Source organism: Lissotriton helveticus, chromosome 6 (assembly GCF_964261635.1).
Source record: "Lissotriton helveticus chromosome 6, aLisHel1.1, whole genome shotgun sequence".
NCBI lineage: Eukaryota > Metazoa > Chordata > Amphibia > Caudata > Salamandridae > Lissotriton > Lissotriton helveticus.
In genome coordinates this window covers 2,121,545,723-2,121,564,514 of record NC_136067.1, presented here as the reverse complement: position 1 = coordinate 2,121,564,514, position 18,792 = coordinate 2,121,545,723, and the positions used below count along the sequence as shown (strand labels likewise).

Sequence of the window (18,792 nt, the reverse complement as noted above, 5' to 3'; positions counted from 1 at the left end):
TTCACGCTATAATCTACAAACTGCAGAAGAATGCACTGAGGGGTAACAACAAAGCCTCAACATATGAAACGGCGAATAGATACTGGTGACCGGCTGATTTGTACACAGTGAAAGCAGGAGAAATCACAGCTTCTCTGCTTAAATTGTATGATCTTAGGCAGATATTTGTGTCTGGAACTCCTCTTTTTCACGAGGTGGAGCCTGTAGCGGCATCCCTGCCCCCCCTCCTCATGTCCCTGCCCCCCCCCCTCCTCATGTCCCTGCCCCCCTCCTCATGTCCCTGCCCCCATCCTCATGTCCCTGCCCCCTCTTTATTTCCCAGCCCCCCTCCTCATGTCCCTGCCCCCTCCTCATGTCCCAGCCCCCCCTCCTCATGTCCCTGCCCCCCTCCTCATGTCCCTGCCCCCATCCTCATGTCCCTGCCCCCCTCCTTATTTCCCAGCCCCCCTCCTCATGTCCCTGCCCCCTCCTCATGTCCCTGCCCCCCTCCTCATGTCCCACCCCCCCTCCTCATGTCCCTGCCCCCCTCCTCATGTCCCTGCCCCCCTCCTCATGTCCCTGCCCCCCCCCTCATGTCCCTGCCCCCCTCCTCATGTCCCTGACTCCCCCCTCCTCATGTCCCAGCCCCCCTCCCCATGTCCCTGCCCCCCCTCCTCATTTCCCTTCCCCCCCTCCTCATGTCCCTGCCCCCCCTCCTCATGTCCCTGCCCCCTCCTCATGTCCCTGCCCCCCCTCATGTCCCTGCCCCCCCTCATGTCCCTGCCCCCCTCCTCATGTCCCTGACTCCCCCTCCTCATGTCCCAGCCCCCCTCCCCATGTCCCTGCCCCCCTCCTCATGTCCCTACCCCCCTCCTCATGTCCCTGCCCCCCCTCCTCATGTCCCAGCCCCCCATCTCATGTCCCTGCCCCCCTCCTCATGTCCCTGCCCCCCCTCCTCATGTCCCTGCCCCCCTCCTCATGTCCCTGCCCCCTCCTCATGTCCCCCCTCCTCATGTCCCTGCCCCCCCTCCTCATGTCCCTGCCCCCCCCCCCTCATGTCCCTGCCCCCCCTCCTCATGTCCCTGACTCCCCCCTCCTCATGTCCCAGCCCCCCTCCCCATGTCCCTGCCCCCCTCCTCATGTCCCTTCCCCCCCTCCTCATGTCCCTACCCCCTCCTCATGTCCCTGCCCCCCTCCTCATGTCCCTGCCCCCTCCTCATGTCCCTGCCCCCCCTCATGTCCCTGCCCCCCTCCTCATGTCCCTGACTCCCCCCTCCTCATGTCCCAGCCCCCCTCCCCATGTCCCTGCCCCCCTCCTCATGTCCCTTCCCCCCTCCTCATGTCCCTACCCCCTCCTCATGTCCCTGCCCCCCCTCCTCATGTCCCTGCCCCCCTCCTCATGTCCCTGCCCCCCCCTCCTCATGTCCCAGCCCCCCCTCCTCATGTCCCTTCCCCCCTCCTCATGTCCCTACCCCCCTCCTCATGTCCCAGCCCCCCCTCCTCATGTCCCTGCCCCCCTCCTCATGTCCCTGCCCCCCCCTCCTCATGTCCCAGCCCCCCTCCTCATGTCCCTGCCCCCCTCCTCATGTCCCTTCCCGCCCCTCCTCATGTCCGTGCCCCCCCTCCTCATGTCCCTGCCCCCCTCCTCATGTCCCTTCCCCCCCTCCTCATGTCCCTGCCCCCCTCCCCATGTCCCTGCCCCCCCTCCTCATGTCCCTGCCCCCCTCCTCATGTCCCCGCCCCCCTCCTCATGTCCCTGCCCCCCTCCTCATGTCCCTGCCCCCCCTCCTCATGTCCCTGCCCCCCTCCTTATTTCCCAGCCCCCTCCTCATGTCCCTGCCCCCTCCTCATGTCCCTGCCCCCTCCTCATGTCCCTCCCCCTCCTCATGTCCCTGCCCCCTCCTCATGTCCCTGCCCCCCCTCCTCATGTCCCTGCCCCCTCCTCATGTCCCTGCCCCCCCTCCTCATGTCCCTGCCCCCCCTCCTCATGTCCCTGACCCCCTCCTCATGTCCCTGCCCCCCTCCTCATGTCCCTGCCCCCCTCCTCATGTCCCTGCCCCCCCTCCTCATGTCCCTGCCCCCCTCCTTATTTCCCAGCCCCCTCCTCATGTCCCTGCCCCCTCCTCATGTCCCTGCCCCCCCTCCTCATGTCCCTGACCCCCTCCTCATGTCCCTGCCCCCCTCCCCATGTCCCTGCCCCCCCTCCTCATGTCCCTGCCCCCTCCTCATGTCCCTGCCCCTCCTCATGTCCCTGCCCCCCTCCTCATGTCCCTGCCCCCCCTCCTCATGTCCCTGCCCCCTCCTCATGTCCCTGCCCCCTCCTCATGTCCCTGCCCCCCTCCTCATGCCCCTGCCCCCCTCCTCATGTCCCAGCCCCCCCTCATGTCCCTGCCCCCCTCCTCATGTCCCTGCCCCCCTCCTCATGTCCCTGCCCCCCTCCCCATGTCCCTGCCCCCCCTCATGTCCCAGCCCCCCTCCTCATGTCCCTGCCCCCCCTCCTCATGTCCCTGCCCCCCTCCTCATGTCCCTGCCCCCCTCCTCATGTCCCTGCCCCCCTCCTCATGTCCCTGCCCCCCTCCTCATGTCCCTGCCCCCCTCCTCATGTCCCTGCCCCCCCTCCTCATGTCCCTGCCCCCCTCCTCATGTCCCAGCCCCCCTGCTCATGTCCCTGCCCCCCCTCCTCATGTCCCTGCCCCCCCTCCTCACGGCCCTGCCCCCCCTCCTCATGTCCCTGCCCCCCTCCTCATGTCCCAGCCCCCCCTCATGTCCCTGCCCCCCCCCTCATGTCCCTGCCCCCTCCTCATGTCCCTGCCCCCCTCCTCATGTCCCTGCCCCCCTCCTCATGTCCCTGCCCCCCTCCTCATGTCCCTGCCCCCTCCTCATGTCCCTGCCCCCCCTCCTCATGTCTCTGCCCCCTCCTCATGTCCCTGCCCCCCCTCCTCATGTCTCTGCCCCCTCCTCATGTCCCAGCCCCCCCCCTCCTCATGTCCCTGCCCCCCTCCTCATGTCCCTGACCCCCTCCTCATGTCCCAGCCCCCCCCTCATGTCCCTGGCCCCCTCCTCATGTCCCTGCCCCCCTCCTCATGTCCCTGCCCCCCTCCTCATGTCCCTGCCCCCCCTCCTCAAGTCCCTGCCCCCCTCCTCATGTCCCTGCCCCCTCCTCATGTCCCTGCCCCCTCCTCATGTCCCAGCCCCCCCTCCCCATGTCCCTGCCCCCCCTCCTCATGTCCCTGCCCCCCTCCTCATGTCCCTGCCCCCCTCCTCATGTCCCTGCCCCCCTCATCATGTCACTGCCCCCTCCTCATGTCCCTGCCCCCTCCTCATGTCCCTGCCCCCCTCCTCATGTCCCTGCCCCCCTCCTCATGTCCCTGCCCCCCTCCTTATTTCCCAGCCCCCCTCCTCATGTCCCAGCCCCCTCTTTATTTCCCAGCCCCCCTCCTCATGTCCCTGCCCCCTCCTCATGTCCCAGCCCCCCCTCCTCATGTCCCTGCCCCCATCCTCATGTCCCTGCCCCCCTCCTTATTTCCCAGCCCCCCTCCTCATGTCCCTGCCCCCTCCTCATGTCCCTGCCCCCCTCCTCATGTCCCACCCCCCCTCCTCATGTCCCTGCCCCCCTCCTCATGTCCCTGCCCCCCTCCTCATGTCCCTGCCCCCCCCTCATGTCCCTGCCCCCCTCCTCATGTCCCTGACTCCCCCCTCCTCATGTCCCAGCCCCCCTCCCCATGTCCCTGCCCCCCCTCCTCATTTCCCTTCCCCCCCTCCTCATGTCCCTGCCCCCCCTCCTCATGTCCCTGCCCCCCCTCATGTCCCTGCCCCCCCTCATGTCCCTGCCCCCCCTCATGTCCCTGCCCCCCCTCATGTCCCTGACTCCCCCTCCTCATGTCCCAGCCCCCCTCCCCATGTCCCTGCCCCCCCTCCTCATGTCCCTACCCCCCTCCTCATGTCCCTGCCCCCCCTCCTCATGTCCCAGCCCCCCATCTCATGTCCCTGCCCCCCTCCTCATGTCCCTGCCCCCCCTCCTCATGTCCCTGCCCCCCTCCTCATGTCCCTGCCCCCTCCTCATGTCCCCCCTCCTCATGTCCCTGCCCCCCCTCCTCATGTCCCTGCCCCCCCCTCATGTCCCTGCCCCCCCTCCTCATGTCCCTGACTCCCCCCTCCTCATGTCCCAGCCCCCCTCCCCATGTCCCTGCCCCCCTCCTCATGTCCCTTCCCCCCCTCCTCATGTCCCTACCCCCTCCTCATGTCCCTGCCCCCCCTCCTCATGTCCCTGCCCCCTCCTCATGTCCCTGCCCCCCCTCATGTCCCTGCCCCCCTCCTCATGTCCCTGACTCCCCCCTCCTCATGTCCCAGCCCCCCTCCCCATGTCCCTGCCCCCCTCCTCATGTCCCTTCCCCCCTCCTCATGTCCCTACCCCCTCCTCATGTCCCTGCCCCCCCTCCCCATGTCCCTGCCCCCCCTCCTCATGTCCCTGCCCCCTCCTCATGTCCCTGCCCCCCTCCTCATGTCCCTGCCCCCCCTCCTCATGTCCCTGCCCCCTCCTCATGTCCCTGCCCCCCTCCTCATGTCCCTGCCCCCCTCCTCATGCCCCTGCCCCCCTCCTCATGTCCCAGCCCCCCCTCATGTCCCTGCCCCCCTCCTCATGTCCCTGCCCCCTCCTCATGTCCCTGCCCCCCTCCCCATGTCCCTGCCCCCCCTCATGTCCCAGCCCCCCTCCTCATGTCCCTGCCCCCCCTCCTCATGTCCCTGCCCCCCTCCTCATGTCCCTGCCCCCCTCCTCATGTCCCTGCCCCCCTCCTCATGTCCCTGCCCCCCCTCCTCATGTCCCTGCCCCCTCCTCATGTCCCTGCCCCCCTCCTCATGTCCCTGCCCCCCCTCCTCATGTCCCTGCCCCCCTCCTCATGTCCCTGCCCCCCCTCCTTATGTCCCTGCCCCCCTCCTCATGTCCCTTCCCCCCCTCCTCATGTCCCTGCCCCCCCTCCTCATGTCCCTGCCCCCCCTCCTCATGTCCCTACCCCCCTCCTCATGTCCCTGCCCCCCTCCTCATGTCCCAGCCCCCCTGCTCATGTCCCTGCCCCCCCTCCTCATGTCCCTGCCCCCCCTCCTCACGGCCCTGCCCCCCTCCTCATGTCCCTGCCCCCCTCCTCATGTCCCAGCCCCCCCTCATGTCCCTGCCCCCCCCCCTCATGTCCCTGCCCCCTCCTCATGTCCCTGCCCCCCTCATGTCCCTGCCCCCCTCCTCATGTCCCTGCCCCCCTCCTCATGTCCCTGCCCCCTCCTCATGTCCCTGCCCCCCTCCTCATGTCTCTGCCCCCTCCTCATGTCCCTGCCCCCCCTCCTCATGTCTCTGCCCCCTCCTCATGTCCCAGCCCCCCCCCTCCTCATGTCCCTGCCCCCCTCCTCATGTCCCTGACCCCCTCCTCATGTCCCAGCCCCCCCCTCATGTCCCTGGCCCCCTCCTCATGTCCCTGCCCCCCCTCCTCATGTCCCTGCCCCCCTCCTCATGTCCCAGCCCCCCTCCTCCTTGCAGGACTGCTTTAAGAGCAGACCATAACGTCGCGTGTCCGAGTTGGCGTTGAGGGCGAGATCATTTGTGATGGCCGTTTTGATTTGTGCGATCGTGGACTCACGGTGTAATAGTGTGTCGTGCAGGCGCCAGTGTCGGAGCGGATTGATGTACGTGCGGAAACTGCAAGGATGCCATAACCGGGGAATAGTCGGATAGGGATGCAGTGAGGATCTCAATGTCGTGCGCGGATGCCTGCAGTGGGGTAGAGATGAGGAAATAATCCAGTCTGGCATATGTTTTATGTGCCCCTGAGTAATAGGTGCAGGCTCGGCTGTAGGGATGAAAGAGGCGCCACATGTCAGTGAGACCCAGGTCCCGGATACGAGCCTTATCGGCCTGTGAGAGAGCCCCAACCTGTGTTGTGCGCTGGCAGAAGCGATCAGCTAGGCTATCGAACACCATGTTTAGATCCCCTGCGAGCAGCAGTCGCCTCAGTGAGTGCTGCGTGAAGAAATTAGTCTTGTCCCTCGTTAGGGGCATAGACTGAGCCTACTATGAAGGAAACCCCTGCCATGATAAACCTGTATGTAAGTAAGCAGCCCTTGATCTCTGCTTCCTTCTGTACTGCCCTGCCCTGAAAGGAGCGGGAGATTTGGATAGCAACCCCTGCAGACTTAGTGGAGTTGGAGAAGAACATTTGCTTGGGAAAGGCAAGCGACTTCATTCTATGGTGATCTTTGGGGATGAGGTGTGTCTCCTGTAGGAGGCAGATGTCTGCCGCTGATTGCTCCAGGTAATGGAGAACCGCCCTGCGTTTAAAAGGATTGTTAAGACCACGGACATTGAGTGTTAGGATTTTAAGTGGTATGTGAGCATCTAAGGTATGAGGAGAGAAATGGCTAGGTAATGCTCTGCAGGGGCCTCCCATGTGTGCATAGCAAGGGGAAAGGGCTCGTGTTTCGCTGTTGTTGGAACAAGGCACCTGCGGGAAAGGGGATGGTGGACGAGGGGAGCACTACCAAAACAACCCACAAAAAAAAACCACTAAAGGAAAAACCCCCAACCCTTCCTAACCCAAAAACAGTTCGAACATTAACAGTCCACAAGAATAGTCCCTCGTCCCAGGACGACTGGGAAAAATAACAGTTGGGGTCCATAGTGAGGCCAATGGTAGGGGCACCCTCCTCCCGCCGCCCATCCAGAATCAACTAGGATGCATTAAGAAGGTTTAGAAAAGAGGGGGAAACAACTCTGAGTCGGTCACTTATCAGTGGAGCCCTCTCCCGCGAGGGCCTTCGTTGCTGCGGTCACTGCCTCCTTCTGCCCTGTTGGCGCCAGCCCAAAGGAGAGACCTCCTGCCCCGAAGCGGTACTACAGGTGTCGTCTTCCTCCCCCGGCAGCGCCAGACCCAGCAAGCGGCAAGTATCCGCAAAGTAACGAAGTTGGTGCAGTTTGTCACGGTAGCAGAAAATAAGACGAAATGGATGCCCCCAAGAGTAGGAGATCCATTGTTGCCGGAGGTGATCGGTCATGGGGCTAAACTGCCAGCGTCTTTGTAGTGTAATCAAGGCCAGATCTTGATACAATACTGGGGAATGTCCCTGGTAGGAGATGGGGTGGAGAGCCCTGGCCTTGGTGAGGATGGATTCCTTGGTTTTGAAGTCATGGACACACACCAGGATGTCTTCTGGTGGAGCGTTGGGACCTCGAGGTGGACCCACTCTATGTGCCCTGTCGAGGACGATGCCCGCCTCGTGGGAGTCTCCTAGTATGTGCCAGAAGAGGCCGGTTACGAAGGCGAACAGGTCCCGGGTGTCATCGGTGGGCCTCACTCCACGGATCCGAATATTGTGTCTACGGGACCGATTTTCAATGTCTTCCAGGTGCATCTGCATATCCACGTTCTGTCCTTGAAGTCGAATTACTTCCTGCTGGAGTGTTGTCCGGTCGGTGACAGTGGTATTGCTTTCCTCTTCTAATGTCGCCACTCGTTCCCCCACACTGTCAACATACATTGCAATTTAAAGGAGAAGCAGAGAGACTGGGGTCCTGATTAGCAGGATCCCAGTCAGACTAAGTCAAAAACAGTGAAACATCAGTAAAAAGTGGGGGTAACCATAAGAAGCAGATCCTACTTTCCTACGAGTACCTCCCTAGTTGACTTAATTACTAGACCGTTATTGGCTGCTAGTCCCCGCTTCTCTTTCTTTTGAGTGAACCTGGAACTGTCACTCCATCTGCGAGTCCCAAACCCAAGACACAATATTTCATGGCAAACTGTCCATTGTCTGAAGAAGGAAGGCAGAGTTTGTGAGCGTTCCAGGGTTTTATTAGAGATAGTTCCCTGGAACGCAAGGGAATCCCAATCAGTAGCCGCCATTGATAGGTCCAGAGCCACTTGTTCAAACATGTGTGCCTGATGTCATTACAATGCACAGTGACACACCAGTCTTGTGTAACCTGCTTTTTGCCTTAACATCTCCGCTCACCCTCTCCGCTGACCATCTTCTTAGTCAGATCTTCTTAAATTACAGAGCAGCAGAAGGGAATGAGAGTGTGAAGATGGAGTGCTGAATCTTGTGTCTATAGAGTTTTGCATATTTTTCTTGCTGCGGAAGCTTCTAAAAGCAAGTATAAGCTTTGCATGTCAGCGATATTTATCGCTAATGACATGCAAAGTGGGCGTACCCAACCTGTTAGCGAGGCAGGCTCTGCGATTAAAAAAAGTCACGCTAAGCGCGATTATCGCCAGAACCTAACGCCTGCTCAGACCACTTCTTAGCCTGTATATCCAATGGGAGGTTGATAGACAGGTTAAGTCCCCATTAGCGTTAATGCCTGAATATCTCTGGATTTCCAGCGATATTCACGCATTGAGCCGCTAACGGCGGATATTTTATTGCATTGGAGATAAACGTTGCTTATAGCACGTTATCGCTGCGATAATATCCGGCGATAGGCTTAGCGCATTTAGCGATAAATATCGCTATTTGTTGCTAATATGCCCCTAAGTTCACTGACAGAGGAAGGAGTGGTCAGTCTGCACCTGTTGTATTCAGTGTTTGGCTGGACTTTTAAAGAAAGAAGGAGTAATCTGAGCCTTCAGCCTCGCCACAGAATCTCGACAAAAAGCCAAAATGCCGCTGTCGTGACGGATCAGCCTCTTCCATGTGTATTTTGGATTAAATAAACCACTGACGTCACTGCGAGGAGCTGCTGGTTCTGGCCTGGCCCTTGACAACTAACTCTTGCTCCGCACACGCCGCACACGCTGGCTGATGATTGCTCAAACCAGGCTCAAACATTCTTTGTTTTTGCCATCAAGTCATCTCAGGGAGGGGCCTGTTTGTCTTTTTCCTTCCTCCCTGCTCCAGACTTGAACAATCTTCCCTCCTCTCATCAAACAGAAAACAGTCAAGCCTTAATCTATAAATAGATGTGTCTTCTGTCGCGGTGTCGGCAGCTGACCTGATTTCAGGCGGGGCTTCGAGACACCTTATTAAGAGAAGAGTCACACTTTATGCCCCTGCCTCCCTTTACATGGAAGTTTCAGTCTATACATGTAATGTTTCTGGGTTTTCTGCAGAGTTTTAAAGTTACTGTAATGGAATCTAAGGGTGTTCAACGCAGGTCAAAGGGTGCGGATCAAGACATTTTTTTAGAACAACTACGTAAATAATTTCCATGTAATTATATTATTTCTCTTAGCTGTATATCCTAAAACTCTAGCACAGATCCAGTCCTTCTGCAGTTACATTGTCCTCCCCTGCTCTAGACTGCACTGTACATTAGAATGGACATCATTACATTTAAAAGAGGGAAACCACTACAGCTCCCAGATGCCCTACTGGGCTAATAGTAGCGCTGTATTAACTGGATTCCATCCATTAAGTGAAACACATTGTGCAGGTGCGAGGAGTTTGTCATCATGTATCTGACTTGTGTGTCTCTTGAGTTTGTGACCAGACCTCTTTGTAATGACCCATTTTTTCTTTCAGGCGGAGCCTCACATGAGCCATGGAGGGCGGAGGGAGCACATCTGGGGACGTCCTGCTCTACGCCCTACAGGATCTCATCGAAGTTGACTTCAAAAGGTTTAAAAATAAATTATCAGAAATCAACTTCAAAGAACAGCGAAACATCCCCCGAGGAAATCTGGAGAAAGCAGACTGGATCGACACCACAAACCTTCTGATCGATTTCTACGGCTCAGACTCGGCCATTGATGTGACCATCGAGGCCTTCACCAGGGTCAGCCTGAGGGAGGCGGCAGCCAGACTCAGAGGGGAGCGACAGCGAGGTAAGAGGGGGCGATCCTTCAAGATCACACTCCAAGGTCCACCTTGTTGGCCAAATTGAATCGTTTTCATAAGTTGTCTTACTTAGAGGATGATACAGAGGATTTTTCTAAGCATCACTTTTGGAAGATCCCACATTGGACCTCCTTCAAAGTACATTTGGTCCGATTTCAGCTTTCAGCACCTCTTGGAGCTGCATTTTGTTGTTTTTTGAATGTGGTGCAGTTGCCCCTCTCATATCTACATCCATTGGTGCATGGTCATACTTCTTATAGTATCATGAGACAAGTGGGGCAACCTCATGTCATCCTATATGAAGAGTTGGTCTCAATAGTCTCTCTGACTCTCTGGAGTGTCTTGGACGAGCTTTAAAGGCTTGACTCGTAGGAGGTGATGTCAAGACCGAGGCAAAGATTTACAATGCAAACCAGTAAAGCAATGCAGAAACTTTTTGGAAATTTTCAAACCAACGCACACTGGTATTTGCATTGGTTTGTAAGGGAAAGTAATGCAGACCAGGGTGAAGAGCAGCTTTGTGTTACTTAGAGGCAAAGGGCCGTTCCATTGGTAGAACATGGGCACTTCCATGCAACCACCCCACCCACGCTTTTTGATGCAAACCCCTTTCTACTACCATTAAAAGACAGGGTTTTGCACCAAAAAATAAGGCTGCTTGAAAGCAGGCTTCAAAGGAGAAATATTTTGATTTCTCCTTTCTTTCCTAACTTTGCATTTGTGTTTCCCTAAACAGCACACATACAAGGTAGGAAAAGTTTATAAACTTGTCTAATCATAGTATTTTGTACTTGAAGGGTAGCCTTCCAGTATGAACCCCATGTAAGACTCATGCACACACCCTTGCACTATGCACAAAGCTGGGTGTGTGGTGCTCGGCGACAAATTTCTGCATCAGCACTTGGGAGATGGGAGGAGAGAGCCATATATTTGTAGGTATGGCCCTGTCCTGCTCTCTCACTGTCACAAGAACATAACTTTAATTAGGCGCTCCTCTTTTCTGTCTCCTACCTCCGTGAGCCCTGAAGCCTAGTAACATTCACGGCTCATACCTCACACCCGAATCCTAACCTTTGACCATGAGGTGGAGGGGCGTTAATACAGCAGAACTGCCTATTCACACTCAAGGTTAATTTCTTGAAATATAGACAGGATCGACTAAATTCTGTAGTAAATGCTCATCAGGTACTCACAGACACAGGTGAGAGAAGTGATACATGTATTTATGTACATGATATTTCTAAAGCAGAAATCTAGACAAAAGGCAGCGGAGCGCTGTACAGGGTCAAAGACAGCGAGTGACAGGAGAGGCAGCCGGCTTGGTGATGGGTTAATGCTTTGTAATTCAGTGTTCTTTAAAGAGCCCCATCTTCAACTCTTCTCTAAATTGGAGTATCTTTGCCGCGATCCTCATAGAGATGGGGATGTGTAGTGTCTTAGGCTTATTGTAGAATGTTTGCTTATGAAAACACTATTGTTGGAGTGTTCTGACTAGTGGTTCTATGTGGGTCAGTTGACAGTCCTACACAGAGACTGCAGCCGCTCTGCTCTAATGGTCCAGCTAATGGATGAATAAATACTTAAAATGACCTCCCTGACGGTGTGTCTTCTCGTCATTACAACATCCTTTATGGCGACGGGTGCTGGACCATCTTCAAGAACCCACGATTCCTCAACTTAAAGAGAGGCCACAGAAGAGCGTGAGGAATTTTGTTAAGTAAGCGGATCTCTCTCCACGACGATCCAAGTAAGAACAAGCTTTCCGGTTCATGCGGGATGTATTTCGCGATGTGGGAGCAGGGCGGAAACCAAAGAAATTGACAACAGTACTGTGAAACGCAAGGGAAACATTTGAGTTCCAGCAACTGCCAAGGTCGCACGCTTGACGTTAGAAGCGTGTCGACGGAGAGACGTGTGAAACGTACTTGCGTTCCAACAGTGAAACGCATATTTTTTTCCTGTTGTCGACATAATCTATGCGAGCCGAAACGTTCTTAAGGGCTCAGCGAACGTATGTCAACCGGTAGCTCCACGTCATAATCCTATAAAGGGAGCGACAGACAAAGGGAGCGGCCAAGGACATTTTACCTTGCTTCGTGTTATCCAAGAACGTGCACTTTATATCCAGCGCTGATGTGCACAGCATATTAAACATTTATTAAAAATTATTAGATGTGCACACAACTTTAAAGTGCTCGCATACATATGCTTATTTTCAACGCTGATGTGCACATCATAGTGCATAAATCGAAATCGGTGTATCAGTTTAAACACAGATAATAACTAGCGCTTATACACCCAGCATATTTTACCTTTTTTGGGTATTTTCGTTGCACTTGTCCTGCATTGTTTTTTTTTGCTCAGTACGACACTGCCTTCTTGTGGATCTTTTAACTATTGCATTAAGAAATGTATATTCTAACCTCATAGCTGCATCGAACGTTCAGCACTCAGTGCTGAACGTTCGAATAACAAGCGCTGGCCCGTCGTCCAACGGTCGTGCGCAGCACTGGGGAGGTAGCATCGGCCACGGCAGCGCTTAAGGGGCTAGCAGTAAATTTGTATTTTACATTTCATTTGTAATTATTTTTACTTTCATCAAAGTAAATATGCATGTTTTGCTGTGATATTGTCCGCGCCTCTCAGGAAGGTCATCCAGTTTATCCATCTCTTAAAGGTTGCTTTGCTAGTACATTTCCAGTTCGCTAGGATTGTTTTAACAGCCGCTGTGAGTAGGAGATCTACTAGCTCTCTATCTTCCCTGGATTGTACTGTATCTGTATTATATCTGTAAAATGCTTTAATAATAAATAAATCTTGAAATAAAAAGTAAATATGCAAAGTGTTGCAGCTCCTCCACCATTCTTAGAAACACCTGGTGATCCACCCATCAAATGGAAGCAGTGGTATGATGTATTTGAAACTTATCTTGGGGCAATTGGTGCGACAAGATTTAGGCCCGAAAGAAGAAAATACCTTCTCTTGTACTCTTTAGGCTATGAAGGAAGGGAAATTTTGAAACATCTTCCCGCCATTCCTGTTGATGAGGAAAATCCTCTTGATGAGTACCAAGAAACATTGAAAAATTTACAAACCAGATTTGATGTTCAGCCAAGTCTAGTTATGCTCCGTCACAAATTTTTGAAGCGTAAACAACAGTCAGGGGAAGATGTGGATACTTATATCACTGCACTTAGAAGGCTGATAGCTGAATGCCAGTTTGAAAACTTTGCTGAACAGCTGGTTTGTGACCAGTTTATTTGCAATTGTACTGATAAAAATATAAAACAGAAACTCTTGTCTCTAGGTGATCCAACTTTGGAAGAGTCTATCAAGATGGCTAAAAGTATTGAGACATCACAAATATCAGCTAGGGAACTAGAAGAAAAGAAGAATTAACCTATTTCTGCAATTAAAATAAAAGATGCTAAGACTGTTGAAAACAAAGGTTATGATAGACAAAATTCGTGGAGCAATCCAAATCCATTTTTCTCAAGCAGTAACATTTGTTTTAGGTGTGGCTTTAGGCACATTTTGGGGGAGCTAAGTGCCCAGCAAAGTTTGTAACATGTAAAAATTGTAATAAAATAGGACACTTTGCAAAGGTATGTCAAACTGCTAGAAATAATACTCTTTCCAAGCCTGTACAGGTAAAATATGTCACAGAACAAAATGGCCAGAGTGAAGAGGAAGACTGTATTGCAAAAGACCTGAGCAACATGGTAGTCGTAGTAAGAGACGATGGTGTTATTGTGGGAAATCCAGAATTGTGTGTTGATCCTTATGTTGATATCTTAGTCGGAGATCGGTCATTACGTCTTCTTGTTGATTCAGGTGCTCGTATCTCCATGATCACTTTAGAGTTATATCAAGCAACTTGGCCTGACAGATCCTTGTTACCCCCCGTTCGCAAGGTTGTATCGTATGAAGGGTGTGAAATCGATCTGTCGGGTTACATTGAGGATATCTTCGAGTACAAGGGGAGGAGAATTGCTGGAAAAATGTATGTGGCACACAAAGGTTTAAACATTTTGGGGTGGTTCCACCAAAGCTTATTTGGGATGGTATTTAGGCCAGGAACTAAAAATCAAGTGTTAGCTATAAGATATCATCTTGATCTTGAAGGTCTTGTGAGCGAATTTACCCATGTGTTCTCTGGAGATCTAGGGAAGATAAAGGGATTCCAACATAAAATTATTGTAAAGGAAGGAGCTTCTCCAGTCAAACATAAATTGAGAAATGTTCCTTTTAGCATCAGACAGGATCTTGAGAAGGAGTTGGACTCTTTGTGTGCTAAAGGGATAATTGAACCGTTGTGGTCTTCTTTGTGGTTATCTCCTTTAGTGGTAGCATGCAAACAAAATGGTGAATTGAGAGTCTGTGTTGACCTTCGTTGCCTGAACAAAGAAATATGGATAGACTCGCATCCCCTCCCCAACATCAATGAATTGTTAGCCACACTTAAAGATGCAAACATTTTTACAAAATTAGACTTAGCATCAGCCTATCATCAGGTTGAACTTGCTCCTCAATCAAGAAGCCTCACTGCTTTTGTCTCACCAAGGAGGGGTTCCTCAGGGCTCCTCCCTGAGTCCCACCCTATTTAATATATATGTCACTTCCCTCGCCCCGGTGATTCGCTCATTTGGCTTTGAATTGACATCTTACGCAGATGATACACAAATTGTGGTATCTCTGCTCCCGGGGCGAGAAGAAGGAACAGCAGCAAGATTCCAAGACTGCATGACTGCAGTAAGTTCATGGATGGCTAGGAATTGCCTCAAATTGAATTCCTCGAAAACAGAGGTTCTTCTTTTTGGCAATGAGGCTAATCTTTGGACCCCCAACTGGTGGCCCCAAGAAATGGGAGCACCACCCATTCCAGCCACGACAGTAAAAAACCTGGGGGTGCTCATCGATAAACAACTATCTTTTAAATCACAAGTTAATGCCCTATCATCCTCCATTCATTGGATAATAAAAAGTATTAGGAAAATTCTCCCTTTTCTTTCTATCAGTAGCAGGAAAACGGTGGTGACAGCACTTGTGCTGTCCCGCCTTGACTACTGTAATAGTCTGTTTCTGCAAGCCCAGCAAGGGACTTTGAACAAAATGCAGATGCTGCAAAATGCTGCTGCTCGATTAATCACCGGCCTACCCAAATTTGCATCGGTCACTCAGGAACTGAGAAAATTGCATTGGCTCCCAGTACGGAAACGTATTATGTTCAAAGCACTATGTATGGTGTTCAAGGCAGTGAATGGACTAGGTCCGTCCTTCCTTCAACAACACTTTCAATTGTACAAACCAGGTCGACAACTAAGATCAGCTAACAAATGGCTTGTTAAGACTGATCGCATTAGGAAAGCTCGATGGGGAGGACGTAGTTTTATTTCCGGAGCATCCGCTATCTGGAATAAAATGCCCCTCCCCCTGAAACAACGTACTGACCTGATGACATTTAGGAAAAACATCAAAACATGGCTCTTTGACCTATAGGGATAAACATGTCTCATGGAGAAAGCATATCGTTTCAGCGCCAGGACACCGCCCGGTAACAGCGCGCTTAATAAATGGTAAAAATAAATAAATAAATAAATTTGGCACATTCCAATATGTGCACATGCCCTTTGGGCTTGCATCAGCGGCATCAGTGTTTCAACGCTTGATGTCTGAGATTCTGAAAGGGATTAAAGGATTGTCTGTGTTCCAAGATGACGTACTTATCTTCGCTCCTGACAATGTTACTCATGACAATATTTTAAAAGAAGTTTTGTCTAGGTTTCAAAATAATGGGGTTGTTTTACGTAGAGACAAGTGTGTTTGCAGAGCAAAAGAAGTTGAATACTTGGGACATTTGGTAAATGAAAATGGATTTTTTTCTTAAGCGAGTCTTGTGGATTCCATTGTTAAATCAAAGGTTCCTTCTGATAAAGCAGCCCTGAAGTCCTTTCTTGGGATATGCGAATTGTATTCCCGCTTTATTCCAGATTTTGTGAGCAAGTTAAGGCCACTGTCACAAATGTTGATGAAAGGAATTGTGTTCAAATGGGATAAGGTTTGTCAGGAAGTATTTGACTGGGTAAAACAACAATTGGTCTTTCCAACGGTCCTTGAACATTATGATCCGTCTCTCTCCTGCACTCTTACAGTAGATGCAAGTAACATGGGGTTAGGAGCGGTTCTTACAAAAAAAAAAAAATTGAGAAGTCAGGACCATAGGCTATGCATCTAGAGTGTTATTTGTCTCAGAGGTAAAGTACTCTGTAATTGAAAAAGAATTATTGGCATGTTGGTGGGCTGTTATGAAATTTAGAAATTTCATTTGGGGGCGGAAGTTCTGTCTCCAAACTGATCACAAACCTTTAGTCTTTATCCTTAGTGGTAAGAATGTCAGACCTTCTACTCCCAGAATTTCACGCTTATCCTTCAAACTTCTTCAGTTTCATTTTTCAGCAGAATATATTCCTGGTTTAAAAAATGGTTGTGCAGATTTTTTATCTCGTTCTTCAGACATTGTGGAGGTTGAGCCAGATATCAGACAAGAGGACAATGAAGATTTTATTGTAGCGGCTGTGGATGTTCCTCATTTATGTGCAGTGTCAGATGAGAAATGGCGTAAAGCTCTTAAAGATGATGTCTCCTTAGTTCAGATAATGAGTTTTGTTGAAAAAGGTTGGCATAAAGAGAGAAATTTGTCCTTTGATTTCAAAATCTTCTTATAAGTTGCAGATGTATTGACAATTGAAGATGGACTTTTGCTTAGAGGGGACAAACTCATACCTCCTATCATTTTAAGAGCAGGTTTAGTCAAGAATGCTCATGAGGGGCATCTTGGTGCAACTTTGACGAAAAAAGTGTACGTTTGTCATTCTGGTGGCCTTCCATGGATAGCCGTGTGGATGATTTTGTAAAATCCTGTGCAATTTTTTCGAGGTGTGGCAAAGCTGTTAAGTTGCGTACTCCTCCACATATCCCCATAGAAATGCCTTCAGCACCATGGGTTAAGTTGGGGTTAGATGTGGTAGGTCCTTTCCATGCTCTGGATTCATCTTCAAGATTTGGTTTAGTTCTCATGGAGTATTATTCTAAATGGCCTGAATTAAAGTTTGTAAAAGAAGTAACTACCAGGACAGTAATAGAGTTTGTTAATCATGTTTTCTTGAAGGAGGGATCTCCAGAGTTTTTAATAACAGATAATGGCACACAATTTGTCAGTTCAGAATTTTTTATTTTTTTTTCAAAATTGTTGAATTAAACATTGAAGAGTTCACTTCATCACCCCCAAACTAACAGATTAGTTGAACGCATGAATAAGGTGTTAGGTGAATGCATCCAATGGGCCCTTTCCAACAAGTGTATGGTTGCTAATGCCGTGTGGAGTATGTTGTGGTTTTACCGCACTACACCTCACTCAACAACAGGTGTTTCACCCTTTGAGTTGTTGCGTGGGCGTAGGGCTGCTACTATCTCTTATCCTGCATGGATGAGCAAATGGGTCAAAGGTACCCAATGGTCTGATGAAAGTGTTAGGAAACACGTTGAATCTCTCCAGAACCAACAAAAATCCTACTTTGATTTGAAAATGAGTGTTAAAGACGTTGATTTAAAATCAGGTGATTATGTTTGTGTTAAAAAACCTGTTCATGTACAGAAAGGGTCTTCTAGATTAGTTTTCCGATCAAGGTATTGGATGTGAGTGGAAGTTCGGTCAAGCTCTGCATTGGGCAGTGGTGGAATAAGTCTCTTTTAGTAAAGAGAATTGTTTATTCTTCTCTGTCGAATGACAACACTGCTGATGCAAAGACCCTTAAGTACTTCCAAATCAGATTGTACGGGGAATACTACCCTGAGGAGAAGTATACGTGTTAAACAAATTCCTTTTAGATATAGGAAGTAACATTCATTGAGGAGAAGTATATGTGTTAAACAAATTCCTTTTAGATATAGGAAGTAACATTCATTCTTTTAATCTTGTTTTTTTTCCTTCCTTCTATAGTGATTTCTCTTCTGGTCTTTTTCTCCCTCTTCTTCTTTCTTCTCTTACTGCTGCTTCTGGTTACACTTTGTCACCGTTTAGTATTCTTTTGTTTTGTTTTTATATTAAGGGAAGACCCACGTAGTGTCTTAGGCTTATTGTAGAATGTTTGCATATGAAAACACTATTGTTGGAGTGTTCTGACTAGTGGTTCTATGTGGGTCAGTTGACAGTCCTACACAGAGACTGCAGCCGCTCTGCTCTAATGGTCCAGCTAATGGATGAATAAATACTTAAAATGACCTCCCTGAAGGTGTGTCTTCTCGTCATTACAACAGGATGTTATTCCAGATGCTGGGGGCCGGATTTATGAACGGATTGCACTGCCCTTGTGTCACACAACACAATCCCTAAGTCAGATGCACCAAGCAAAGAAAGGCAACCTCGCGTGTCCCTGCGTGGCTTGGTAAATCCGGAATGCTTTGCGTTGCTTGGTTCGACAAAGGTGATAAATGTGTGGAGTGTGGATGTTCCCACGTATGTTATGTTAAAATGCTTCTAAAGTGCTTGAATACTCTTGGCACTGGTTGGATAGCAGTAAGGTGAGAGCATTGGGAGACTAGAAATTAAAAAGCCAGACTTTTGTTAGTTTCCTAGAAATCAATAGTGAGGGAGCTGCTTTAATGTTCATAGGTAGGCTATTCCGTAGAACCGGGGCTTCAGAGGAGAAACAGCTGCCTCTCCATTTAAATCTCTTAACTCTGGGGGGCAACATCGTCAGGGAGTTTTTAAAATGTAGATCTCTGTTAGGTATGCACCAGGAGAGGGATTTTTTGAGGTATTTAGGACCTAGGTCATGTAAGGCTTTATAGGTCAGGCACAATGCCTGGAATTTAATGCAGTTATTTACCGTAAGCCAGTGGAGTTCCTTAATGGAGGCTGAAACTGGGTGGAACTTGGGCAGGTCAAAAATAAGCCTGGCTGCTGTGTTCTGTTAGCTTTGAAGATTATTCAAA

General features: G+C 51.0%; 1 protein-coding gene across 1 annotated transcript in view; it reads left to right on the top strand.

Annotated features, from left to right (window-relative positions):
- The window catches only part of LOC144763082 (NACHT, LRR and PYD domains-containing protein 3-like), a 154,340-nt gene that overhangs the window by 21,777 nt on the left and 113,771 nt on the right, over positions 1 to 18,792 (top strand). The window contains exon 2 of the mRNA XM_078648383.1: positions 9,484 to 9,785. Within this exon, the coding sequence (XP_078504509.1) occupies positions 9,503 to 9,785 (283 nt within the window). The 5' untranslated portion in view covers positions 9,484 to 9,502. The remainder of the gene's footprint in view (positions 1 to 9,483; positions 9,786 to 18,792) is intronic.